The sequence below is a fragment of the Strongylocentrotus purpuratus genome, unplaced genomic scaffold (genome assembly GCF_000002235.5).
Source record: "Strongylocentrotus purpuratus isolate Spur 01 unplaced genomic scaffold, Spur_5.0 spur5_scaffold_11, whole genome shotgun sequence".
NCBI classification, from domain to species: domain Eukaryota; kingdom Metazoa; phylum Echinodermata; class Echinoidea; order Camarodonta; family Strongylocentrotidae; genus Strongylocentrotus; species Strongylocentrotus purpuratus.
The window spans coordinates 28,227,616-28,242,352 of record NW_022145596.1 but is presented as its reverse complement, the minus strand read 5'-3'; the positions used below and the strand labels follow the sequence as shown (position 1 = coordinate 28,242,352).

The window sequence follows — 14,737 nt, the reverse complement described above, 5'->3', positions numbered from 1 at the left end:
CCGACAGGTGCTCCGCCGACAGTTGCTCCGCCGACAGTTGCTCCGCCGACAATTGCTCCGCCGACAGATGCTCCGCCGACAATTGCTCCTCCGACAATTGCTCCGCCGACAATTGCTCCGCCGTCAATTGCTCCGCAAAACGCGACAATTGCTCCGCCGACATTTGCTCCGCCGACATTTGCTCCGCCTGAAGCGACACTTGCTCCGCCGACATTTGCTCCGCCGACATTTGCTCCGCCGACATTTGCTCCGCCGTCAATTGCTCCGCCGACAATTGCTCCGCCTGAAGCGACAATTGCTCCGGTGACATATGCTCCGCCGACAATTGCTCCGACGACATTTGCTCCGCCGACAATTGCTCCGCCGACAATTGCTCCGCCTGAAGCGACAATTGCTCCGGTGACATTTGCTCCGCCGACAATTGCTCCGACGACATTTGCTCCGCATGAAGCGACACTTGCTCCGGTGACATTTGCTCCGACGACATTTGCTCCGCCCAAAAAGTGTCCCATTAAATACAAATGCTACTAGTACTACGACAAATGCTTCGCCGACAATATTTTTTTTTCACGGGTTGTTTTTGTTTCTTTCTTTTTTTCTTCATTTTTTGAATGCATTTCATGACATTATGTAAATGAAATGAAATGAATGAATGTTGATAATGTGGGAGGAAAAAGCAGTTGCCTAAAAGTCATTTCGAATATACTGAAATAACTTTCCATCTATCACTGTACGTCCCACATAATGTACACTAAACACTCATTACATGTCATGGGAAGTTTTTTTTTTTTTTTAAAGTAGAGCAGCAAGCCACATTCCCCAATACGCGCATACCTCCTAGTTAATTTCAAACAGCTCATCAATATGTAAGACCTGAAATTACCTCAATGAAAGAAGACTAATAACATGAGAGGAAAGAAAAGAGCAAAAAAGACAACCGTTTTTTGCTATTCCCCATAATGTTTGATTTAAAAAAATAAAAAATATAATTATAGCTCCTTACGCAAGTTCTCCGGCGAAAGATAATTACTCCGCTCAAAATCTGTTTCATGTATTACTCATTAGCTGATCCAAAGCTCAAGGCTATCTCTCTCTCTCTCTTTCTCTCTCTCCCATGCTCCTCCTTTTCCTGTTTACACCGTTTTCTTGTCTTCTTTGCTCTTTTCTTTCCTCTCATGCTATTAGTCTTCTTTCATTTCCATCACTTCTTCTCTGCTCCCCCTCTCGAGTTCTATTTCTCTCGTGAAATTGAAACGTAAAGTAATACAATCATGTAGTACATTCTTGTTTAGAATAATATTTTCAATAATATCCAGTCCATTTTCTAAAGGTTTCTTTCCTTTGGTTAAGTGTATGTAGCTTTAATATATATATGTTAGTGTGCAAAACACTCCGTTTCATTCGAGTACTTTGTTTTCACTAAATAATTTAAGGGACTCACGAAGCCACCGGAAGAAGAGCAATTGGCTTATCATGAAGAACTAACATCAAACTGCAACAAAATGATTTGTATAAATGTGAATAAGCAGAAAGGCTGCCATCTCATTTTCCCGTCTGAATGGGTTCTCTTCCTTACGTATATAAGTGCCCTTATTTTCTAAACTTTTTTTTTATATTTGTGTGTTTATTAAATTTTCAATCATATAAAAATTACATATTTACAAGTCATTGGTAATAATTAGACAAAAACAAAAAACAATATCTATAAGAACAACTAACAATAATGAAAGGACAAGAAAGTTATAAAAAAAAAACATTATAGTAAAAAAAAATACACTGTACACATATAAATCATAGTTTGAACTCCAGTGCATAAAGGGGAGTGAGGGGGCACAGGAATAAAAGTTAAATCAACATGAGTATCATAAGTCAAATCGCCATTTCTTAAAATGCGAAACAAGCTTGTTCCTTTTTTTCGCTGAGAAATATTCAATATCTTTTTGTTTCTTTATAAAACTCTTAAAAAGATCAACACTTGGTAAATCCCCCTTACTTATTTTCTAAACTTCCATGATGACCTATTACATTGTATAATGCTTTACCTAGTAAGATGCATTGATCGAGGTAATTTCAGGTATTACATATTGATGAGCTACTTGAAATTAACTAGGAGGTATGCGCGTATTGGGGAATGTGGCTTGCTGCTCTACTTTTTAAAAAAAACTTCCCACGACATGTAATGAGTGTTTAGTATACATTATATGGGACGTACAGTGATAGATGGAAAGTTATTTCAGTATATTCGAAATGACTTTTAGGTAACTCCTTTTTCCTCCCACTTCATCAACATTCATTCATTTCATTTCATCTACATTATTTCAAGAAATGCATTCAGAAAATGAAGAAGAAAAAAAGAAACGAAAAAAAGAGGTGTAAAGAAAATATTGTCGGCGAAGCATTTGTCGTATTACTAGTAGCATTTGTAGTTTATGGGACACTTTTTGGGCGGAGCAAATGTCGTCGGAGCAAACGTCGGCGGAGCAAATGTCGGCGGAGCAAATGTCGGCGGAGCAATTGTCGCTTCAGGCGGAGCAATTGTCGGCGGAGCAAATGTCGGCGGAGCAATTGTCGCTTCAGGCGGAGCAATTGTCGGCGGAGCAAATGTCGGCGGAGCAATTGTCGCTTAAGGCGGAGCAATTGTCGGCGGAGCAAATGTCGGCGGAGCAAGTGTCGCTTCAGGCGGAGCAAATGTCGGCAGAGCAAATGTCGGCGGAGCGATTGTCGCGTTTTGCGGAGCAATTGACGGCGGAGCAATTGTCGGCGGAGCAATTGTCGGCGGAGCAATTGTCGGCGGAGCATCTGTCGGTGGAGCAATTGTCGGCGGAGCAACTGTCGGCGGAGCAACTGTCGGCGGAGCAACTGTCGGCGGAGCATTTGACGTCGGAGCAAATGTCGCGGAGCAATTGTCGCTTCAGGCGGAGCAATTGTCGGCGGAGCAATTGTCGGCGGAGCAAATGTCGGTGGAGCAAATGTCGGCGGAGCAAATGTCGGCGGAGCAATTGTCGCTTCAGGCGGAGCAATTGTCGGCGGAGCAAATGTCGGCGGAGCAATTGTCGCTTCAGGCGGAGCAAATGTCGGCGGAGCAATTGTCGCTTAAGGCGGAGCAATTGTCGGCGGAGCAAATGTCGGCGGAGCAAGTGTCGCTTCAGGCGGAGCAAATGTCGGCAGAGCAAATGTCGGCGGAGCGATTGTCGCGTTTTGCGGAGCAATTGACGGCGGAGCAATTGTCGGCGGAGCAATTGTCGGCGGAGCAATTGTCGGCGGAGCATCTGTCGGTGGAGCAATTGTCGGCGGAGCAACTGTCGGCGGAGCAACTGTCGGCGGAGCAACTGTCGGCGGAGCATTTGACGTCGGAGCAAATGTCGCGGAGCAAATGTCGCGGAGCAATTGTCGCGTTTTGCGGAGTAAATGTCGGCGGAGCAATCGTCGGCGGAGCATGTGTCGGGTTACCCTTGGTTTACATGAGAGGTCAATTTGAACATATTATCGATACATACACCAAGATCCGTAATTTTAGGAGAGAGAGGAATGAATTGATTATTTACTTTAAGCTGTACATCTGATATATATTGCAGATGGTGAGCAGAAGAACAGAAGGCCATGAATTCAGTTTTGTTATTATTAAGTTGGAGATAGTTCGACGACATCCAAGTGCTGATCTCTGCAATGCACAGTGAGATTTGATGGAGTGTTTCGTTAATGTTTTCCAAAGAGCGTGGGTCAAAAGAAGTAAATAACTGAATATCATCAGCATAGCAAATATACTGTAAACCATATTTATTAATAATATCAGATATTGGGGTGATATATAAACTAAAAAGGATCGGTCCGAGAACTGACCCTTGAGGAACTCCAAAATCAGATACCCATGGGTCAGATAATTCCCCAGCTATATTTACCCTGGGACAAAGCAGCAGAAATTTTCTGTTGAATTGAATGGCGATCAGCAAGAAGAGGCTATGTGTGGGGGTAAGATAGAACCAAATTTATTATCTCCCTACAGAGTCCCTAGATAACCTGTTGTAAACAACCGACACTGCTTTTGTCTCGCCAAGCAAAAACTGTGACTTGTTTGTTAAAAAATTATCACGGCAATGAAATTGTCAAATGCATCGATTCTGATTACAGTAAAAAATATTTATAAATCTCAGAAAGCATATATAGAGAGATGAATTATGAATCCTATGATAAAGACCCTTCAATGGAAACTAAAGTGTCTTTATAGGCAAGTGGTCTTTATAGACACATTTTCCTGTAACACTTCACAAAAGAAACAAAATGTATGTTCTTTCTATACAGGTAGTCACTGAAGCAGGTTTGAATGTGGTAGCCTTGTCATAGATGTCACAATTTATTGTGTAATCTGAAAACGCCAAGAATTCAACTAATCCTTCTGTAAAGAAAATTTATTTCTATTTATAAAATGGTGTTTGTAATGGACTCTAAAACTTAAGTTCCGGACAGAGAAAGCTAGTGTTGAGCCCTGTTTCATAATCCGGTGACCCGGGTTCGAAACTAAGTCAATGCGCTAGTGCCCTTTGGTAAGGCATTAATCCTCATTACCAGGTCCCTCGGAGAGGACCTAAAGCCGTAGGCCGTCTGGTTGCTTACTAACAAGCATTCATGCTTTCTTAGCAGTCGGGTAAAATAACCACCACATAACATTCTTGGTTTCGGTCATTTTCTGTGCATACTATAGATAATGATTACACTCCCTCAGATGGAATCAAATTGACTTGTTTTAGGGGTCACACACCTAACTCCAGACAACAGACTGAAGTGTGAGGTCGCACTGACCAAGTTGTCAAGGTTGCTGGTTCCAAACAATTTTGTGCTAAACAATGGCGTGATGATCACACCAGTGCCAAGCACTCAATTGCTTAAAGCTAATCTTGAGCTCTGGTATGGAAAAAAATATTTTTGGAGAAAATTGCTATGATTAATTCTGGATTGTTTATCCTGCAGGAAATCGGTTGTTTGAACCAGTGAAATAAAAAAAACGCACAAAAACTTACTGGGCATCATTTTTGATAAAAACCTCAACTCCCATATGCACATAGTGACCTGTGTTAAGCACATGGTGTCGGGCCTACTTACCCGGGTTTCCTTATCTTTCTATGCTCATTACTCAGCATCTATACATTTTCTACAAAAATTGGTTGGCACATGTCATTTGTAATCTTGAACATTCAGTGTAAATTTCATTTTATTCTGTGAGAATTTATTTTCTATATTAACCCAAACTCAAGTTTATCTTTAAATACATTTGCGGTGAACCTCATGTGCAGGCTCTATCGTTTAGAACCAGTAACCTGGACAATGAGCGAATATGACGTTAGCACTTCGGTACTCTATTAGGCGAGACAGGACGGAGATCAACCTTGCTTGTGGCAGGTATTACTCTTTGGTCATATCAATTCTAAATTAGTCACAATACGTACATATTTACTATAGTTCCTTGCCAAGCATAAGTTCAATTGACTTGCTTCCTCATAATTGTTATATTGCATGTAACCATTTCCTTTTTTTTTTCTCTCTCTCACCAACTAAGTTGGATATATAAATAGTATAGTAGTATTAAGATTTAACTTCAAGTTTACTGGCATATCTTACATTTTATGTTTAATCTTTATTTCAAACTGTACCCATATTTGATAGAAATTAGCTGTCATTCTTAGGGACTATTCTAAAGGAGTTCCAAGAATAAAGAATTATATATCTAATATTGGAGATTGTTGTTATACTTTGTTGTCCATTTATTTTACTTGTATTACTTTATGGTATCTTTTCTCCCTTCTGCGCATTTGCAATAAAGACATTGTAATTTCTGTCTAGACGAGAGAAAAAAATGTCAGTCCTTGGAATTTACTTCCACTTCCATCATTGGATTTTTGCTATTTCTAGGCTTGTACAAGAGCTCTGTATGGCAAAACTACCCCTCGGTATGATATATGCTTTGATCTTAATATTACTCCTTTTTAGAATGCTTTTCTCAGTTTTCTTAAAACAATTTTGTTTGGCATTGGTTTTGTGTTTATTTCTTTGTTGTTTTATCCTTTTGTTTTGTTTTGTGTTTTGGGGGTTGTTGTTGTAATGCTTGGATCTACTTTGATTATTTCAAGGAACTGGCAACAACATTAAAACCATCTTTGTAGTTTGTTCTATGTAGCCCTGTTCAGACAAGAGTTTGATAACAACCTGGAAACGTATCATAGCAACCAAATAACAAACCTACAACTGTATGTGTGAAAGAGTCACAAAGGGGCAATGCTGCAGGCTACAAAAATAGTTTCATGCGCAGGTACCGATGCATTCTCCTCAATTTCTAATGGATAAACATGTACAACATGCTGTACGCATCTCTTTCATTTTTCGGGTGGCAAATTTTCAATGGTGGCCTGCCTTTCATCAGAGCTCTGAAGGTTTAATGTGATTTATGTAGTAATTTTGTTTAGATGAATTTTTTTTTTTAGATGAAATATTCTGGAAAGAAAGAGTAATTATTTGAATTTTTGTTCAATGTGTATTGTGTTTTGTACAAAATAGCAGAGTATGCCACTAGCTGTTTATTCTGGAGGCCTGAAGGAAACTTTAACCCCCCCTCCCCCCGATGGAAGGAATGATGAGGGTAAAGGATAGTATTTTTGAGACAATGTCAATGTATTTTATTTTCAATTAAAGCAATATGTATATGTTGTTACCAAGATCTATTTTGCATTGCAGTTATTTTGCCTTGTGTATTGCACTATTAGTTTGATTGCCTTTTCAAAGTAACAGTTTGGCCGAGGGTTACTTAACATTCCAGTGTGATCTGGAAACATGTACAATATGTTGAAAACAAAATAAACAAATTGTTGTGGAGACAAGTAAATATACTTGTAATGTAACTGTTCAGAATGTAAAGTTTATATAGCAACAAAAAATATTTGTTTTTCAAAAGAATGTTCCTGCTTTCTCAGTGTTCAGAGGTTGCATGCTGGTCTTCATAAAATGAATGGAAAATTGAATGTTTATGGAAAAAAGATTCAGCCCCTCTTTTATATCAGGCGTATATATCATCCAGTGCCCAGTGAAGAAAAAAATGAAATATTGTAATGTGAAGAAATGTATACAATTGATAATCATGACATTTTTGTTTTCCTTTTTTTTCTGAAAGAAAGAAAGTCATGAAATGTTGAATGCTATTTGTACTGTAATAAATACATTTATTATAAATGCAACAATCGGTCTTGGTCATAATTGAGTACAATGTGTGAATCATGCCTGTTCAAGCTAATCTTGAGTTTTGGTAGTGGGTTTCGTTTGAAGAGAAACTAACTCTGAAATAAATTATGATTTTTTAAAATATTTTTATTAAACATTATCAGTCAAATAAAAACCAAGTAATGAAAACTTGCTTGAAATTTCATTAACTGACAAACTTGACTGTAATTTTGGTATTGTGAAATACAGGTCATGCACTGGTTAAACCATTGAGAAAACAACATTTACTCTTGTGAGTGACTTTCTTGTGTAAGTTTTTAATATCTATTTCCTCAATTACCAGAACTCTAGATTATCTTTACAGAATATACAGGCTTTACGATAAGTTACAATGGAATTTGAGGATAATGTAAGTTTTGTGTTTACCTGTTTAATGGGAAACCACAGGATTGATATAATTCACAGGTCAAAATTGAAATAATATTCTCAAGTGTGTTCGATCATTTTGGAGTAGACTGTAACTTCCCAGCCCCTCCTCGTACCCCCCCCCCCCCCCCTCAAAAAAAAAATAATCTAAAAATGTGTCATGCCTTCAGTACCCTCATTGTGAAATATACTTTCTGCAAAAACAAAAAATCAATAAGTGGACACGCTTTATGTGTTCAATAACATAATCATACAACATGTAAAAATAAAACATGGCACTACAAGTAAATGGTAAACAAAATATATAATTGGTATGCATGTCAAACGATGTTGTTAGTCGGACATTTTTCAGTGACTGAAGGGAATTGTTTAATGACAGCAAGATATGGAATTTCAGGCTATATGAAAACTACATAACTGGCAATAATGAATATAGTGTTCAACTGATAATAAATTGAACTTTAGATAGCTTTAAGCAAAGAATACAAAAAGAATCATGCAAGTATAAATGTCTTGAGCAACTAGTTATGGTATATAGTGAAGTAAACTGCGCTTGATTATTTTTCTTCTGATATGAATTTGATATCGGATGTGATATGCACAAGTATCTATGATATATTTGTGATAAAACTTGAATATGCTCCTATAATTTCAACAATGCAAACTCGAGTGCATTTAATCAAAACAAAAACGGGACAGTTGATAAAATTATACAAACTGACAAGTTACATTGGCGTGCGTATACAAAATATGCAAAACATAATGTGCAAAACGAAAACAGAAACAAGATTAATTCATACATGATACCTGTATATATCAAAACTCTAGAAAACAAATTGAAAATACACCAAATCATGGAATTGTGTTACAGTGTTAAAATGGGATGATGTTCAATGTATGCTTTACATATAGTGCATGCTTGAAACCAAATTATTAAAGAAACCAGTGGATTCTGTTGATCTGCAAATGGTTGAAAATTTAAACCCCACATATAGTTTTCCTGTATGGTGTTATCTTTTTTTAACTTTCGACCAAGAGGCTGATAATTTGAATACTGGTTTATTGCTGTATCCTCAGACAAGGCACTTCATCTACAGTTATCACTCGCTACCCAGGTGTAGAAGATGGATACCTGCGTAGAATATATTCTGTGCAATGAACTGGGATCTGATAATGGCTGCCAGAGCTATACAAATTTTCAGTTCCAGAGTGCGAACAAAAACTGGTTCATTTGTAACATGCTCTATACACTAAGTGGAATTGATATACCGGTAAACTAACAATTAATTCATATTCATCACTTTGTTGCTATTGCTGTATAAAAAATAAGTTCTTATTTATAGGCACGTCAGCCAAGTTGCTAGGACGGAATAATCCTTCCACGGTGGTACAATTCCAAATGCATAAAGAACTGACATATACAAAGGTTGCATATACATGTAAATTCCCCGTACCTTGTATGTATACTTTCAAAACACTCATAATAATGTACAAAACAGTATTGCTTTAGTTGACCCTTTATACTAGATATATTGAAGAGAAATTATTAAGTACACACTATACATGTATATATTTCATAAAGCAAATTAAAGATCTTTTGGATGTACATTCAATCTTTGAAAACCTGTGAATGTATGTACAGGAATTTGGTTCCTTTCAGGTCTTTTCAGGTATTCAGACTCTCAAATTGATTCTTATATGTTACTCATGTAACAATTACGTATGATTTACAAGGGCGAGTCAAAATTAATTGGCCATTTTGTGTTTCATTCATTGCCTAAGCACCATGGAATAAGAAACATGACTGCCATTGAAAGATTAAGTTTCCTCAATAATCTTTTGTCTCATCCAAGCTATAATAGGACCATGCATCGTCTCATACACTATAATCTTACAAGATGTTTCAGTCAGGACTGTCGTTAACCCTTTCTTCATTAAGGGCTACATGATGAATTTAAAAACAAAAGAAGAAATAAAAATTCAAATGCTGTAATTCATCATCCTTTCCTTTCCTCTTTGTTTCTGTGAATGATTTTCAATGCAGATACGTTATTTTACAGGTAGAAGTCGTCCATTTGAGATTGTCTATAAACAGTTCTTCACATGGTGCTACAAGGTCAATATTTAAAAAATCTCTGCAATCCTGGTGCCTCTAATCCTCCTCCTTTCGTCTCCTCTTCTTCTTCTTGTTTCCGTACATGGTTTTCCACGTCGTTGCATTCTTCAGGTCTGCTTTGGTGACTCCACTAAAGTTCAAATTCTTGAGTTTTGGTAGATGGGAGAGGATGTATGAACGGAACCCCGCCTGGTCTTCGATCGGATTCCCGTGAACCGTCAGGCTGATCAGGTTTGGGAAGGCACCTAGCTTGTCAATCTCTTCCAATTTATCTATCCTGTTCCCATGGAGATAGAGCATCTTGATATTGGGATATTTCAGAATAGCCTTGAAAGAGAAAAAAGAAAGGGCACCCAAAGACAATATCAAGATCTCATTTTCAAGAAAACAGGGACAGGAACAAAAGAAGCATATATATATGGGTCAATCTAATATAATGCAAGTATATAAACTTACAGTGCAAATATCTAGTTTCCCCATCAGCTTAGCAGACCCCAAGAAGTTGATCGTTCATAAAGAAGTACTGGAGTAGTGTCTAATCAGATGGAGTTATAGCCTACCATGTACATATTGTATGTTTTATGTAAAGATCAATTCATCTATTTGATGGCTTAACCGCAGAATATCCCACCAGGCATATCAGAGTTGGAGTTCAAAGATTAAAGTTAAATTATTGGTTAGGATTGGGTTGGGGATGAGCGTTAGGTTTAGGGTTAGGCCCTTAGGTCAGGGTCTTACTTGTGTAATGGGGTATTCTGTAGGTGTTCCTTTCTACTAATTCACACTGTAAAGAAAGACAGCATACACCCTTCAATGTAACACCCCCAAACAAATCTGAACAGTGATGTCAACACTTACCTCATCCAGCTTCATTATGTAATTGATGGAGAGATCGAGGTAAGACAGTTCAGAAGGATTCTCCAGCAGCATTTCAACGGCACTCTCAAATCCCTCAAAGTCTGTGATAGTGTTGTTGCTAAACTTAAGTGTGGTGCTGTTGTACTTTCCATTTTGGTTCTTGCAATCCTTCTTTTTCTGTCCTTTCCTCGGTACTTCATCCGGAACATCTGCACAAAAGGACAAAGGTTGAGATGGCTAGTGGATTTGCCAGTGCCCTTTGGTTAGGCCCGTTACCTATTCCCTCAAGAGAGGACTTAAAGCTATTCCTCTCGAGGTATTCTTAATTAAAAGCATACACATGCCTTCTTAGCAGTCAGGTAAAATAAACCATAAAATCAAACAATAAATATCCATAACAGGAGTTTTCTAAAAGGCTAATTTTTTCTTCAAATTGACAACACTTATATTCTCTTTTATTTTTACATTTTCCTTTAAAAAAAAAAAAAATTCCTGTTTTTTATATTTTTTTATATTCATTTATAGTTTTTAATTGGGCACACAATTAAGTCTAAGTTATCTTGACACGAACAGTGTTCCTTTAAATCAAAATTTACAATTGAAAAACCGGTTTAGAATTTTAAGAAGAAGCATTTTTATAGAAAATATAACTAAACAATGTACACGATATACATGGTAATTATTCAATACATTAATCACATAATAAACATTAGAAGAAGAAAATCAACAAGAACAGTAGCAGAAATACAGAATAAAATTAGACTACAAACAAATGCATGTTAATATGCAGGATTATAAAAAGTCATGAACTTATAGCAAAAACCCATGCTTGTAATAAATAGATGTTTAATTTACATTGCAAACTATTACATATAAAAACAAATTTATAAATAATAATTAACTTGAGTTAAATGAATGAGCGAAGGTATTGATGATTATGTAAAAGCTACCTTTTAAGTTTGGATTTGAATACATTAATTAAGGGATCAGGAAATTTGAATATCTTAAAATTTAAATTGAGTACATTGAACCACCTTTGGCACTGTTGAATAAATTGGTGTACCACTTTGTTTAAAAAAATGACATCAACACTGAACTACTTCAAACTTACCAAGAAATGATGTGAGCCTTTTAAAGGAATAATCTACTGGTGGGCCGTACTCATTGGTAGCATCTATGGCAGCTGAGGTATCACGGGGAGACTTCATTGTACTTGTCATGGTAGTCATGGCGGTGATGACAGGTATCAGCAGGACATTAAATAATATGGAAAGCTGGAAAGAGATATGAATTATCATTCATCAAAGTATCATAATAAATACATTCTAGAACTACATGTGATGTATGTGAGTAGACCTACATGTAGGTTTGTTATTTTATGATTGAAATATATATAAAAGAATTGACAAAATTAATATATCCTTGTATTTTAATAGACATACAAAACATTTGCCTTTTTAAAGTATTGCAACAACAACAAAACACAAAATAACAAATTTGAAAATCCCTTACAAACCTTAAGTTGAATTCAAAGAGAATTTGGGGTAGGTTACACGTACATCGAACAAAGAGTGACAGCTTGGCATGAATGTCATAGATCTATATGCACAAATAAGCTAATTATTTCAATGAAGATTCAAAATAATTAAATATCCATTATCCAAAGTACTTTCCATGTTGTAACTAGACCTAATCTAGAACAAATTAGACCTAAGCGTAAATATTACAAATTGAAAGACAAACGGTGAAACGCTGTATTTAAAAAAAATCAACAAGTCATGACAAGTCAAGAGTAACTTAAGAAGACACCAAAAAATAGTCCAGATCTATTTAACAAATTTTGATCTAACATTAGTCCGGTCAAATGTATGAAACACTTTCTTTTTCTTATTTTCACTTCCGTCGCTTTCATTCTTCCAACCCTTTTTTTTATAACACATACAAAAGACATAAATATGAACGTGTGGGACAGCTGATCACTGTTCTCCTCTAGTTCAACATTTGCACACAGTTTTGTAACTTAATATTCGAAAAATTGATGCAAAAATATATCTGTACTTACTGTGCGATAGTTTCCAATGTATTCTTTAATTGAAATTTACCTTTATAACGATTTAAAACTAAAACATGAAGTTGAACACTGCGTTTACTTTTCACACAGCTGACACTTTTGTGTACCGGTTGTTCTGGACAACGCACATCTTCAACAGTAGCTGGCGCTAGACCTTTCTTGTGAATAGTGTCCCTTTATAGAAGGTGCACCGGTGGTACATTAACATCAAATTCATTTTTGGTATCACTATAGTTTTGGATAACTCAATTTGATATTCTAGCTAGCAGGGGCGGATCTAGCTTTTTTGCCAAGGGGGGAGGGGGGGGGTTGACCAAGTGGCGGATCCAAGATTTTCCAAAAATCGCGCCTCTTTCCTCTTTTTTTTCTTCTCCCCCCGAGTTTTTCAGTCCCCCTTCTTTTCACTTGGCTGCCCAAGGGGGGGGGGGGGTAAACCGCCTCACCCCCCCCCCCCCCCTAGATCTGCCCCTGGCTTGGAGAAAAAAATATGCAAAAAAGAGCAGAACAATTAATGTCTTGCGGGAATTTTAAATGAGAAGCGAACTCATAATTTTTGAGCTACATTTGGACCTGTATACCTTTAATATATAGCAAGGTTTTTTTCTTCGTCACGTTTCCATTATTAACGAATTACAACTTAAAAAATGAAAGCGTGTTACGCAACGTATTCTAGCTGCTGACTATATTCATAGGTTAGATATAGCCTATAGCTCTCTTAGTCTTAGGAATTCTGTCTTCACTGAATACAGATTTGTTTAAATTGCTCCCGGTGATTACGGGAGCATTTAGTTTAAACAGATTTTGATCTCGATTTCGTACTTATATACTACAGTTTGAAACATAAGTTGATTAATTAAAATAAAATGTGAAGAAATTGAATATCATCGATGGTATTTTACCTATTCAATTCAACTCAATTAGATTCAATTCAATTATAGATTCAATTCCATTCAATTCATTTATTGGTATCTCTTGTTTGTTTCTTAATTTGTTTTAAATCATTCATTTTGTGTTTCTGGGGTAAATCTATGTAAATCCATGTCTCTAGTCGCTGGTTATTTTATAAACTGTTATATTTTTTTAATATCCATGTAATATGTTTTGTGTTTTGCCTATTTCGTTGATATTTTGTGTTTCATTGTTAATTTTGTATTTTACCATATATGACATACAGCTTTGGCTGATATTGTACATCCTGTATAAATAATTTTAGATAAATAAATAAATTTATTTTTCCTCTCATTTTTTGCAAAATACAATACATTAAAAAACATACAATTGAAAGGGAAGGAGGGTCGACTCAAAAGCAGAGCTTGTAAGATGTAGGCCTACGTCCCCTGCCTAGTTATCATAAATTATTATTTTATGAGGAAAAAAACATAAACAATATACGATAACTGATTCAGTATAATACAAAAATCTTTTTTAAACGCAAAACAATGAGAATTGCATACATTACAAGAAACAATCAAAGTTACACAAACATCAAAGTTGCATAAAGTCACACAACAAAATGGAATGCAATAGCCTATAGTAGAGTCAAAGTGTGTAGACCCCGCTGATATTTTTCGGGGACAAAGGTTTTTAAGTGTTTTTGAGTTGTTTGGAGGTCAATGATTAAAATTAGCTTGGGTAGTCCCCTCCTAACCCCCGGCAACTCTTGTAGGGGTCAAAATAAGGTCAAAATGGGGGTCAATAGGGGGTCAATTTTTTTAAATGCCCTGATTATGTTAAAAGACATGTCAAATTGTTTGTCTCGTCATACTGAACAAAAAAGTGTACATGATCATATACCCCTGACCTCCCGTTAAGAAGTTATGGCCGGAAAAGTCAAAAGGTCAACAAACTTTCATTTGAGGGCAAAATACACTAAAAGTGTTAGGATCGATCAATTTTCATGTTTTTTGTGTCTATTTATATGTATTTTGATTTAGAAATTTGAATGAGACAATTTCTACTTAAGAAGACCGTATTCAAAAGATATAAGGGGTCAAAATAAGGTCATTTGGGGTCAAATGAGCTCCTTTGGGATCAACATACACTAACAGACTTAGGACTTATTT

The 14,737-nt window shown here is 36.4% G+C and overlaps 1 protein-coding gene across 1 annotated transcript; it reads right to left on the bottom strand.

The window, feature by feature from the left end:
- Positions 1-7,184: 7,184 nt before the first annotated feature.
- LOC586758 (leucine-rich repeat-containing protein 51) lies at positions 7,185-12,813 on the bottom strand. Its single transcript, XM_786528.4, has 4 exons — positions 12,666-12,813; positions 11,715-11,877; positions 10,604-10,812; positions 7,185-10,072 (listed from the first exon to the last, which is right to left on the bottom strand). The coding sequence occupies exons 2-4, from the start codon at positions 11,830-11,832 to the stop codon at positions 9,782-9,784; spliced, it is 618 nt and encodes a 205-aa protein (XP_791621.3). The 5' UTR covers positions 11,833-11,877; positions 12,666-12,813; the 3' UTR covers positions 7,185-9,781.
- Between the last annotated feature and the right edge of the window lie 1,924 nt (positions 12,814-14,737).

Bases quoted from the DNA above. Each gene is read 5' to 3' on its own strand.
- LOC586758 (XM_786528.4), bottom strand. From the start codon at position 11,832: ATGACTACCATGACAAGTACAATGAAGTCTCCCCGTGATACCTCAGCT. The intron at 10,813-11,714 runs GTAAGTTTGAAG...CCTTTTGTGCAG, and splicing joins AAGGCTCACATCATTTCTTG to ATGTTCCGGATGAAGTACCG. The intron at 10,073-10,603 runs GTAAGTGTTGAC...TTCTCTTTCAAG, and splicing joins ACATAATGAAGCTGGATGAG to GCTATTCTGAAATATCCCAA.